This window comes from Molothrus ater, chromosome 1 (assembly GCF_012460135.2).
Source record: "Molothrus ater isolate BHLD 08-10-18 breed brown headed cowbird chromosome 1, BPBGC_Mater_1.1, whole genome shotgun sequence".
In the NCBI taxonomy this organism is placed as follows: Eukaryota; Metazoa; Chordata; class Aves; order Passeriformes; family Icteridae; genus Molothrus; species Molothrus ater.
The window spans coordinates 44,698,103-44,711,167 of NC_050478.2; the positions used below are offsets into that span (position 1 = coordinate 44,698,103).

The 13,065-nt window shown below is 40.2% G+C and overlaps 1 protein-coding gene across 2 annotated transcripts; it reads right to left on the reverse strand.

Moving 5' to 3' along the window:
* Positions 1-5,596: 5,596 nt before the first annotated feature.
* Positions 5,597-12,446, reverse strand: LOC118684375 (C-C chemokine receptor type 4). 2 transcript variants are annotated; one of them, XM_036379198.2, is made up of 3 exons: positions 11,967-12,446; positions 8,728-8,949; positions 5,597-7,439 (listed from the first exon to the last, which is right to left on the reverse strand). In XM_036379198.2, the coding sequence occupies exon 3, from the start codon at positions 7,421-7,423 to the stop codon at positions 6,347-6,349; it is 1,077 nt and encodes a 358-aa protein (XP_036235091.1). In that variant the 5' UTR covers positions 7,424-7,439; positions 8,728-8,949; positions 11,967-12,446; the 3' UTR covers positions 5,597-6,346. The 2 variants fall into 2 exon arrangements, with proteins under 2 accessions (XP_036235091.1, XP_036235090.1); XM_036379197.2 differs by lacking the exon at positions 11,967-12,446 and having other exon boundaries at positions 8,728-9,101.
* Positions 12,447-13,065: the final 619 nt, after the last annotated feature.

Below are 13,065 nucleotides of genomic sequence, written 5' to 3' on the forward strand. Positions count from 1 at the left end.
ACTTTTTTTACATTTCTCTAGGGACCTGGAAGCCTATATGTACCCACTGAATTATGCTGGTATGACAATTAAAGGATTTGGCATGTGCTCTGCTGAAAATTCAGGTCTCATTCAATTGTATCATATTATGACTGAGGTCTTCATTGTGAATTAACTTAGAGAAAAGGTGGGCTGTTTTTGTTCCCCCCTATTTCTGACACTATTAATAGTTGCTCTGCCTCTGTGCAAACCCGTTCCTGGAATTAAAAAAAAAAAATGCAAATTGAAATTCAGCAGAACCTTGTGTATCTAGTACTAACCTTGCTTTCTCAGTCTCTGACGCAAATTGTAAATAGTTATCACTTAAGAATTGACCTTTCATAAATGCTAATATGATGTTTGATTCTTTAAATTTTATTCAGTTTCGTGTTGATGGAGTCTATGAAATACTGTAGTCTTTTACACTATAGGCAGTAGATTAAAAAAAAAACACAGAAAAAAAATTCCAATTTTTATCCAGTAGTCTTCAGCACTCATCACTTCACTGAAATTATGCTTCTAATGCTGGCTTTTTTCCTAAGTTCTGGTACCCTCATATGGATATGTGTAATAAGATACTTATTGAGCAATGTGGTGGACTTGTTCTATTTAAGCTGTTTAAGTGTGTTAAATAAGACAAATCCTTGATTTTTTTCTACAATTTTTGGTTACATGAGGACTTCTGAAATTATTTCCCCCATCGGAATAAAACTATAATAAGAATTCAGAGCAGAATTTATGAAATACTTTGTTGCAGTAATGTTGACAAATAGGCTTGACTTACTCTAAAATAGTTTTAATGTGAAGATTGTGAAAATGTGGAGGGAATTTTAGGCTAAAAGATGTTTATCATTATCCACTGCATCTGCCATCAAAAATTTGCCCTTTCCATATTTTCTTCAAATCATAGAAGTGTTTGGGTTGGAAGGGACCTTTAAAGGTCATCCAGTCAAACTTGCCTGCAATGAGAAGGGACATCTTCATGAAACTGCCTTGTCAAAAGGCAAACACTCTGTGGTGTTGTGACAAGACAGGTATCCCACTGTGTGACCTCTGTGTGCAGAGAATGTGAGCTTAAGCCAGTGAGGAAGTGAATGGATTGACATGTGAATGGATTCCATGTGACTGTGGAGATGAGGTGATGGCATGTGAGGTTCATGGAAAAAGCCAGAGCAGCAGCAGACAGGGCCAACCTTCCCGTGGGAGATTTTGGAGGTTCCCTAATATTTCTGAGGAAAGGAAGCAAGTAGTGACCTGTATTATGCAAGGATGGGCTGGTAAAGCAGAACTGAGGAGAAAACAGCCAGAATCTTTCTTTTCGTAAACTCTTCAGCCCCTTCTCTGTAGGACTGAGGAGTTTTGTGTGACACCTCATACTGTGGGTTTCACTGTTCTAGAAAGCATAAACAAGATTCTTGATAGCAAGGGCAGAGCTGTTCTCTGCAGCTTCTCAGTGCTATTTGTCTGCAGGGCCTGCAGAATATACCATTACTCCCTGCAATCAATCAGACATATTTCCTTTCTGTTCCAGTGCTTGTAAAAGAGCAAAAAGGGCATAAGCAACAGCAAAATCCATCCTTATATTCTTCTATGCACTTTTTGCAGCTTTCCCAATACTTTGATACCAGAAAAGGCAAGTCACTCACTCAGCCTGCAGTCATGGTCTTGCTTGGGGTCCAATTTCAGTTTACCAGTTATAAGCAAGTACAGAGATGTGTTGTGGTCTTCCCTCACTTGGATTAAGATGCTTTTGTGTGACTATGAGCCAGTACTGCTCTCTCTGTGAGTAATGGTGACAGGTTAAATGCTAGGGAGGGCCCCTTTCTTCCATTGTGCTGCCCAAACCACAGTACTCCCTTGGAGGTTCTTTAAGGGGTGCGAAGTTCCTGTGCAAAAGAGACAAATATGCTTTTCATGCAGGGATGTCCACCCGTTGTTCCAATCACTGTCCCAGATACAAAAGTCTCTCCCTGAACTTGGCTGCTTAGACCTTGGAAAATGCTGATTGTATGCCACAGTCTCTTTTGAGAAGAAGAGTGCATTTAGTAATGTCAATCTTCATTCATTCTCTGTCTTACATGTTACTAACATCACCAAGAATACTTTTTATGAGTGTTTTGTATATCTGGAAAAAGACCTGATTCTTGCAAATCAGATTCTTGATTACTTGCCATTGTTGTTAAATGCAAGCAAGCAAAAATCTCGGAATTTAAAAAAATTCTTAGTGCCTTAGTAGTTTTACTTTGCAACACTTGAATTGACAAAGAGCTTGCATTATACAGTTACAGAGCTATTTATACTGGATGTGTTCTGTTACTTGTTTTGAAACAAGAAATTAAAACCCAGAGAAACGTCAACCCTTCAAACATGACTTGAAAAAAAAATTTAAAAAGTACAAAAACTAAAGGAGTGTGATCCATTGATCAATCATGTATTTGGCCTGCATTACCTGGAGGACTTGATTTTGTTGGCCTGAAACAGATAAAGAACTTCTTTGTTTTTGAGCTTTATTTCTGTGAGAAGTGTCTTTGACTCAATCAATGGCTGTCCCATAAGATGGGATTTTGTTACTTTTGTGATGGATGTTGCTGCTGGATAACTGTGAGGAAGAAAATCATTCTGGGAGCTTCTAACTTGATGATTGCCATTGAGACTTGCTGTGTCACAGTAAGATAATGGCAGATACAACCACCACTCCTTCTCCTTTGAATGGTCCTATCAGTTATACAAATGCTACAAATTTCACCACTATTGTATCATTTCCAGTCTCCTCCTTTCATGACTGGAGTAGCAAAGTTAAACTTTCAGTAGGCATTGCCTTAAGTATTATTTTAATGATTATTTTGATTGATATTATTAAATGGCCCTTGAATTCTAACTGTAAATCAAGTCAGATGGAAATGTTGGCATAAGAGACAGGATGTGATGAAACTTGTCTCTGGTTGTGTTAAGAGAGAGATGTTGGATAAAACTGCAAAGAAATAAGAGCTCTTGCAGGAAAATGTGTGATGTAGATCCCTGCTGGCAGTTTAGATGCATCCTGGTTACAGAGGAAGACTCTGGTGCCTGTGGAATTGTGCTCCCCTTCAGAGCAGGTGTGCAGAGCTGGGACAGTGACAAGCAGTCACTGCTGGGACAGTGCTGGGACAGTGACAAGCAGCTGCAGTCTAGGAAGGAGAAATGCAATTTCTGGCTGCAATTCACTGGCTGTCAGACTGAGAGGAGCAGATTGACTGGGAGCAGGCTGCTGGCCACGATGCTGCTTCTGCATGATTAGAAGAGGTAAAGCTGTCCTCCAGAGTAAATGTGTAATTCGGCTTTTTGTTTAGGGAGTGACTGTGGTAGCCTAAGAGCGCTATGAAAACCAATTAACTTGTTCTTATCTTTTCATCATTATTTGTATTTAATCTAATTAGCTGATTTCCCCCTTTGTCTACCTTTCTGTGGCTGCTTAGCATAACTGAAGAGCGGATGCAGGGTGGCCTTCTGAGGAACCTTGATGTAAAAATGTGGCTTTAAGAATGAGTCAGCTTTGTTTCACTCAAATGTCTATCCATCGTATTTCATGGTTCAGTGGGTTTGTACAAATATTCTTCATTGCTGGAAACTCTTGTTCAGCTAAAATAACACCTTTGTCAAATGACATTTTGAAAATCCTTACTTTATTTTTGTCTGTATTAGTACTATCATCTCGTCCTTTCTCATCAGCAGATTTCAAAACGCTCTGTCAAAAGAGGAGTGGCATTGTCCACTGCAGCTTGGTTCATGTGGGAGGGGGGGTTTGTTCAGGTGACAGAGGAGGAAGCCACCCATATTCAATGAGCTCCAGCCTCAGGACCTGATTTCCTGAACCCATCAATTTAACATGAGCTCCTCTTTGCACCCAATGCAGCAAAGCTGCTCAGAGCTCAACTTTCAGCTCAGCTCGGCTCAGCTCAGTTGCTCGTGCAGCACACACATTGAGCAGCTGTGAATATTACTGGGAGAGCTGGAAGAGGCTATTTGGCACAGAGCAGCAAGACAACATTCACCTGGGAGGATGGGAGGAGTTCTGGCTGCACCAGGCCCCCTCTGCAGCAAGGGAAACGTGCACAGGCCATGGGGTACAAAGCTGAGCGGTGACATGAGGCACATTTGAGTTTCGTGTGGGAGAAGGGCCCTGCACTGGCTCTGTTTGTGGCATTGCTGCATGGCTGCTGGGTGCACCCCATTAATTCCACAGCATCCTCCCTCACCACAGAGTTTGCCCAGACTGGACCAGCCTGCAAGCCATTCCCTGATACCACTCTTTGCCCTGGATGTCTCTTACATCACAGCTGTCAAGAGCTTACAGCTTGCTTGTTACTTGCTGACCCGCTGACCCTCATTTTTGCCATCCCAGCACAGGCAGCCTTTCCCTTAGTCTGGAAAGCAAGGGCCATTCTTGGTGACCAGAGGGATCACAGAGCAGTACAAAGGGAAAAGAAGCTGCAGTGGAAGCTGTCTGGCTTCCAGGGCAGTCTGTGCCCCAGACAAGTGCACAGCTCAGCGCCTCTGCTGTCAGCATCACCAGCTGTGAGGATGATGCTGTGCTACCTTGGGATGTTATGATGGCTTCAGTGTCATCTGTGAGAATTTGAAGCATCTCACACTTTAAATTTGCCTTCCTTTTCAAAAAAGGTGATGGGTGGCATAACCTACTCTTTCTATCAGTTTTCCTAAGTGATTTACATAGTGGATTCTAAGGTTTTGAGTATTAAGAATTTATAGTCTTTTTCTTGAATATAAAGACTCTCTCTTACTTCAAGTAATGTCATCCACAGCTATTGTTATCTGCATTAATGCAGATCCTTGCTTGTCATTCTCAGCAAACTGCAAATGGTAGTGCATTCTCAAAGTTATGATGGATACATGTGTGTATCCATTGCATGGAGAGGTTACATGGAGGTGAGCTTTCACTTACGTCTCTCATTTAGAGTGATGAGCACAATGATTCTACAATATTTTTACATTTCTTCTTCAGCCCTTTCCTGATGCATTTTAATGCCTTGTTTGCTCTTTGCAGCCTTGGCTGAATGCTGAGCAGGCACTTTATTACTGACAGTGTAAGAAAAGAATTAATCTCTTACTATAAAATTCATCTTTTATAGTAAGAAATATGAATTGTTGTTGCCAGCAAAAAGACACACCAAAAACATCTTCTAATACATATTTCTCAACTCTTAATTAGTCTGCCACCACATTACTGATTTTTTTGCCTCTTTTTAAATCATTTTTGTACCAAAATCTAAACACTGCTATGTGAGTTTCCTTCCTGTTACAGATTTCTGATGAATTAATATCCTGTGAGCAGCTACTGGGTTATCACACTGCTTGCATTTTGCTGTTATCAAGTGCAAGGATTCTATGTGTGGTTTCGAAGTTATGACATACCCTTTGTACACAATCTCTGTTTTTACTTTCTTTTGTTTTGCCAGATACATCTCCAGTGAATGAAAATCGAATTTTGAGGTTAAATACTTTTGGAAGAAAGGACATTTGTTTTAAAATATATACTTTTAACCAAGATGGTTCGAATTTATTCATCCATGCTGTACAATAAGTTTTTCTAAACATTTTTATTCAAAATTATTCAAAATATTTTCCATTTTCATTAAAATACAGAAGTGCTATCCTGAATTACAGTGATAAAGTAATTCAAAATGCCTATATATACACCGACATATAGGTATATATGTCAACCTGAAAGAAAATGCACCTACAGTGAAAAGTAATGGCTTTGCTTTGAGTCTTTGTGCGCATAGAGAATATATTTTGTGCTTTTTCTTAATGACAAGGGATATATCATCCCCCCTGAAATGAAACATTTAAAAGTAGCAGGTACTGCTAACAGCTGCCTAAGAGTCACAAGTGAACAAGTCCTACACAGATCAACTGCAGAATAAAAAAGTATGGTTACAATCATCCTTCTTGAGTACATGAATATATTTTCTAAGTGCATGTGCTGATAACAAGGTGCTGTCTCACCTCTGCCCCTCCATGTAGGCCAATCTCTCGATGCTGGTGACAAAGGCACACAGTGCAGTGCTTTGCACAGAGCTGAGCAGAAATTTGTGCTGTAATCACAGCAGAGAAACCTTGCATGTCCATCCTCCACATTCCACATTCTGTCATAATACTGAGAAAATCTAGAGGCACAAATAAAGCTGAAGTAAGTAATTATCTGGCAGTAGCTTATTGTTAAATCTGTTTGCTTTTGCTTAGCTTTTCAAAATTCCTGCTTTTCAAAGTTCCTGCTGTTTGTTGTCAGTTTGCTTGCTGCTGAGTTCAGTGGCTGGTCTGAAATGTGTTACAGAGCATCTTGGTCCCCTGTAGACTGTGTGTGGAACGAACTGGTAGATTCAGTGTGGTAAGTGATGTGAACTCCACACCACTTGCAGAAATACCCTGGTAACTGCCAGTTCTTAAAGAGCATCTTCAGGTACTTCTTAAATTTCTCCCCCATGAAGAAGTAGATGACTGGATTGAGGCAGCAGTGAAAAAGGCCGAGGATTTCCGTTACCTGGAAAGCATAGTCTAGATTCCTGCTCACTTGACAGTCCTTAATGACTCCCATAAATTCCAGCAGTTGTAAGAAAATAACAATGTTGTAGGGGGTCCAAAAGAAGAAAAACACAATCATGACAACAAAAATCATCTTCACAGCCTTATTCTTTTTGTCATTTCTACAATGAACTAAAGTTTTAATGATCATGGAGTAGCAAAATGTCATAATTATAAAAGGGATTATGAGCCCTAAAATGTTGACTTCCAAAGTGGAAAAAAGCTTCCATGTTGTGAAATTGCCAGTAAATCTCGGCTTGCAGGTAGTAAAATTATGTTCATTAAAAGACTCTCTAAATACAAGCTCGGGGACTGAGGCTGAAAGAGCTACTAGCCACACAACAAGGCTAGTAATCAAGCCATGAAAGGTGGTCCTTGCTTTCAAGGAAAGCACTGCACGAACAATTGCCAGGTATCTGTCTATGCTCATAAGCATAATAAAAAATATCCCACTGTAAAACCCAACCAGGTAGATCCATGAAATGATTTTACACCAGGGAGTTCCAAAAACCCATTGGTCTACTGTGAAATAAGACCAGAATGGCAAGGATAAAACGAAGAGCAAATCTGAGATGGCGAGGTTTAGCAGGTACACATCAGTCATGCTCCTAAGCCTCTTGTATTTGAAGAGGACCACGATGACCAGAATGTTTCCAGCGAGCCCAACCAGGAATACCAGGGAATACAGAACAGGTAGGAAGGAGGCTGCAAACCTCCTGACGCCTTCTTTACTGCATAGTTTTGGAGCATCGTAATAACTATCGTAATAGTCATAAAAGGTTGAGGGTTCAACTTCAAGGGACTCTGTACTTGAAGAACTCATGGTTTTTCCCCCGGTTCTGAGAAGGGAAGAATATAAAAATGTCAGAATATAAAAATGTCAGTGACTTTCAGTGCCTCAAGACTACATGGTTACTCCACAAACCTGAATCAGAAGTGACAGCTTGGGACACGACTCACTGCAGGTTCTCAGACATTATGTAAGCATTATGGGATGGATGCATGTGCACAATTGAGCAAGGTATTGTCCTTAGCATGCATGTGCTTAGTCCTTGTAGCACTATGTGACTTGCATGTCAAGCACGAAGGGATGTTCAAATGGATGACAGGGAAGCAAATAGGAGTGGAAGATGTGGGCCACATCAGTGTCAAATCAGAGAGGGTTAAGTTCCATGTAGAGCAAAGTAAAAAGCAAACTCACTGTTCATAGCAGTTCAGAATTTCACTCACCCACCTTTCCCATCAGGTATATGTCACCCACCATAGGAAGACAGTGATAAACATTCATCAGACTTTTCTTATGAAATTACCTTTACTGAAAGCTGTCATGAGCTTTCAATAAAGGCTTATTTTCAGTGGCTAAATGAATAACAGGAATTTTTCATCTTCATATATGTGTTCTTTTCTAATAGGCAGATACAGAGTTTTAAGTGATGTAAGTTGGACACAGGGAAAATATCTTGCTAACATACAAGTCTGTATGTTATTCTTATCACAGCATCATTTTTTTAGCTTAACATACCAGAAATTTTAAGTCTGAGTTCTGTTCTTACTTGTGTGTGTTATTCACATTACAAGTGGCATTTTTTTAGCCTATCATATCAGAACTCTAAGCCCGTGCTATTTTCTTCCCCTTTGTCTTCATTTTATGAATGTAAATCAGAAGAGAAGTGAGTTTCTTAGATTTAATTGTCTTAGTCCTGTGTGTTGCTGCTATGTACCAGCAAATGTTGATAATCATTAATCTGAGACCTACTGTGTATGTTCCCAAGCATGACACCTTTCCAGCCTACAGTTCCATTCCATTCTACACAGAGAGGAACTTAATCTGATTTACAAGTCACAAGGACAGAACTGTTTGACACCAGTGATGTAGAAATGACAGCTTTACAGCAACTGCACCCAGACATACCTGAATTTAATCTAGGTTCAACATAATACATTTGAATACTTAAAAACATATGCTCACAGAATATACCCACTTCTGATGATTTAAGAATTCTTAAAACTGCTTTAAAAAATTACCTGAGCAACTATAAAAGGTAAATGAAAAAGCATTACATTCACACATATCATGAGTGTACATGATACAAAAATGTTTGAGCAATTGCATTTTATGAATTTTACCTTTTCTCCTCCTTTCCTCTCAGATGAGATGAAGAATCTTCTTTGCTCTCCGGGTGCAGAATCTCTTGCTTTTCTTCAGGTAGCTCTGCCAGTGAGGTGCTATCCACAGATGTAAAAAGCAGATAACACTAAGTAGCTGTGTCTCTTAGCGGAAGCTTCGACTTCCTTAGACTCACTTGTATCACAAGTACTTCTCTCCTCAGTGCTCATCAGAGATAGTCCCTTTAAGTAAGAAATAAAATTAAACACATAATGTTTAAAAAACCCCACAGTTTCCAATGGGAGACTGATTACTGAGTTAAAGTATTTTCATTTCATCGAACAATCATTAAAACTGATGTCACTAAGCACAGATGTCAGTCAGCTCTCATTCAACTGAAACCTTGTTTTATTCTTAATCTCCAAAAAAAAAAAATCAAAGAATCCTCTGTAGAGTGCAGAGAGGAGGCAGGCACTTGGTGGGTGTGTGGGAAGTGTGTTTCTGGTCCTCTGACAGATAACTAATTTTGCAAGTTGCATTATGTAATTGTAGAAGAGAAAAGCTGTATAGATAGTATAGGGAGGGCTCCTTCTAATCACTATTGCTTATCACTAACTCCTACTTATCATACTAAAAATAGAAATGAAGATATGTTAATTCACACTACCTTTTTTCTTGATGGTTTCTGTTGCAGATTTTATGTAGAGCAAATCTACCTTCTACCACTGCCCAGGACAAAATGTAACACCAGTCAGAATACTGTATAAGTAGGATGTTCGCACGTGTGTGTGGTCTAAGGGCAGAGCGTGCAAAGTGCTGAGGTTTACCGAGGCTTTCTGTCACAGCTTCTGCTCAGCAGCTTCTATGAATTTCTCTTGAGAGTAAGATGGGCCTTATTTGTCTTTTGGAGGATCCTGAGAAGGGAGAAGAGAGCATAGAGGACATATGGTAGCCAAGCAGGATGGTTGTGAGTCCTGCCAACAGAACAGCTGTACTGGCAGCTGGCAGGTGCTGGTCTCCTCTGTTTCCCAGAAAAGGCCAGCCAAGAAAAAGCACAAGCCATTTCTCAACAGGGGAACTTGCTTTCTTGTGATCATCAGAAACTGAAAATACACAATGAGAAGCAGAAACAAGAAATCTATAGAAGTTGGTAGTGAGAGTAGTAAGAATCAGACATCTCTGTCCACAAGAGATTGTTTTCTTGTTTGCTCTCTGGTGTTATTCGAGACACAGGTATAGCTTTTGTTCAGTTATGCCATTTGCTGCTATCTCATATACCTCTGACACTGTTACACTGCCCAATAACTTATGTTTGGCTGAAGAGCTTGATGTGAATGTAATGCAAAAAGCCTGAAGCATGAGATGCAGGATTTACTGGTCTCAGGTTTTGCCAGAATAATACAACTGTGTGGGAAGGACCTTGTCGGTCATCTTTCACAAGTTGGATCTGTAGATTTTAAAAGTGGTCTCTGGGAGATGTTCCTCCTGTACTGGTTATTGCTCTGCAGATCACTTATATTTTCTCTTCAGTTTACTAGCAGTCCTTAAAGGATGTGGACATCAGATAAGCAGACAACACTGCTGTACCCATTTCATCAGCTCTGCTCACAGAAACCAGAAGCTGTTCCTCTTGCTGTTCTTTTGTCTCTCTAAGGGCCTCCTTAATCTCTTCTTTGACATGTTATTTGTTGCACTAGAGCCACGAGTTCAGCTCTTCAGCCACAATAACTATGACAGAAAATCTTTCTTTGAATACATGCTTTCCAGGAAAAAAACACCTCTTGCTCTTTACAATGCTCTCTTAGGCATTGATGTTTCTTAGTTCTGGCTGTACATTTTTTCTCCTCAATAAGCCACCAAGCATCTGCATGCTTATCTTGTCCCACTCATTATTTTCAGCTCTATCAAACTAGGTATCTTCTTTGAATTTCATCAGTGATGATTTTTCTTGATTTCCAGATGAAGACATGAATAGAACTGAATCCAGATATTAAATCTCTTTGACTCTGTAGGAACCCTGCTTGGTTAAGGAATGATTTCCCATCAGCAGCAACATTTTGTGAGAGGTGTTCACGATCATCCATCACCAGTCTTTCGAGACCTATCCTTAGCACACAGGCTGCACTTCAGACATGCTTCTGATCTGTCAGGCATACTGTCAGCAGGGAAAAAGTCTGCAGCCATGTGAATTCCAGTTTAGAATGATCCATATGGCACTAGTTTGAAGAAAGCACCTGCCTGGCACAGTGCCTTTTGCCCAGTCCTTCTTTGGAAGGCTTTTGAGTAGCAAATGCACCTGCCATAATATCAACTCACTTCATGCTACATTGCCAGATGGGAAGGGCTGTCTTTGTAAGGAAACTGAGCAAGAATGTTTCTGCAGAAAGAGGAATGCTCAGCCGCAAAAAAGAGAAAAACAGTTGCAGTTACAGATGCTGAAAACCTATGATGTGTAAACTCCAGAAAATTATGATTAAAAAATTTATCTGCCAGCTCATGAAAATCAAGAGGATGTGAATGAATTCTGGAATACCTTCTGACGGCTTACTAATGAACAGAGTCCCTGGGAGAGCCTGCATGGAAAACTGAAGAGAAAACAGGAAAAAAAAACCCAAAAGAAATCTCTGAGCAAATGAGACAATGCAGAAAATAGAGGAAAGGTGTTGTGAGTGCTGGTCCTGCAATTGATTAGAGAGAAAAGAATGGAAGGGGCTGAGCATAACTAGTCTCCAGTGGGGGAGCTCTGAGGTCCCTTGTAAGACATGGCAGCCCGTCTTTTTCAGATGCTTTTTGGAAAACCTGGCAGAGACTAAGAAAAGGAGAATGGCAGGAGATGGCAAGATTACAGGGGAAGGCATTCTCAGTGATGCTGCTGCAAAACTAAAGGTTTTGCAGGGGAAGAGAAGAAGAGGTCATTTTACCTCTTTACTAAATGGTATCAGGATGTGTGACAGCAGCCAGATAAATCACGGGGTGGACCGAACCTGATTGGCCTGACTGGAAGGAGATTAACCTTTTATATGGGATGGTGTGTGTGGGGGGGGTGCATTAGGTGCAACAGGAAGGAACTTAATAAAAGCAAAATGTGGAACAACCCATACCATAAAAAACTTTGCTTTCCACCAAAAGATTATTTCATCCCCTCCCATTTTTATGGGAAGTCTTATCATTAATTTGCCATTTTACAGGAGGCATAGGAGTTTTGCCTAAGGAAGAAATGGAGATAGACATGTGCCTAACCCCCCAAGTAGATACTTACCACTGATATGCCAGTGCACCATCCATTCTGTCTGATCTCAGTGCTGGCCAGGGACAGATTATTCAGACAAGTCCTTGTTTGGAAGAGGCTGGCCCACAAGAGAAGCAGATGACAGTAAATAAAAAGGGCCGACTATTGCAAGAATTAGTATTATGATTGATTATGTGGTTTGGTGCAGGATCCAGGCTGCCAAAGTCACAGATGGACAAACATTTACCTTTCTCATCAAACCATTCTCTTCATCAGGTAGCCAGCCCCTCTGTGTGTAGTCTCGCCTTGTGGGGTTCTTCTTTTGCAATTCAGGTGAATTTGAATCACTTTTTGCACATCTGTAGCTCCCATTCTTCCTTGTTAGCAAAGTGCTTGCACTACCAGTTCATTGTATGGTTCCTTTCTTTGTAATTTCTTAATGTATTCCAAATTTCCTGTAGCAAAAAAGAGCAATCTGACAGAGAAGGTTCCTTGAAAAAGGAAGTGAATAATTTCCTAGTTTTAGAGACAACCACTATTGTTGTTTCTCAGGTGATTCACTCACAATCTACTTCAATCTTTCTAAATGCATGCATTCCCTTTGGCTAAGATAGCTGTTTGTGCTGACGAGGAAATTATTAAGCCAAAAACATCCTTTCCTCGTTCAATGCTAAGCTGCAATTCCCCTCTTTTTTTTCTTTCACTGGACCAGTCCTGTGCATTCTACTGTTTCTATCCTCTGGTGATTCTGTGAATGGTGTCAGTCATCCTTTTCCTCAGCCTCATTTGCTTTCTTTCTACATGCTGTGTTTGCAAAGCTGCTATAGACAGGACTCCTCATTTAAAAAAAAGAACTGAAACTTCTTACCTCAAACATGACAGAAATAGTCATTTTGTATGCTGTATTTTGCTTAAAATAAAAATCACTGATGCAAAAACATTAAGGGACACTTTTAGGGGTGATGAGTTTATTCTTCTTAAATGTGAAATGGCACAGCAGGAAGCTTTCTTTGTCATGTTCAGTGATCTCTTAAATGTCACCAAGCAGTTTCTACAGGTAGGTAAGAGCTCTGCGCTGTTTCCGCTCTGAGGAGTAGCTGATACCTGAGATTGAATTTTTTTTCTAAAT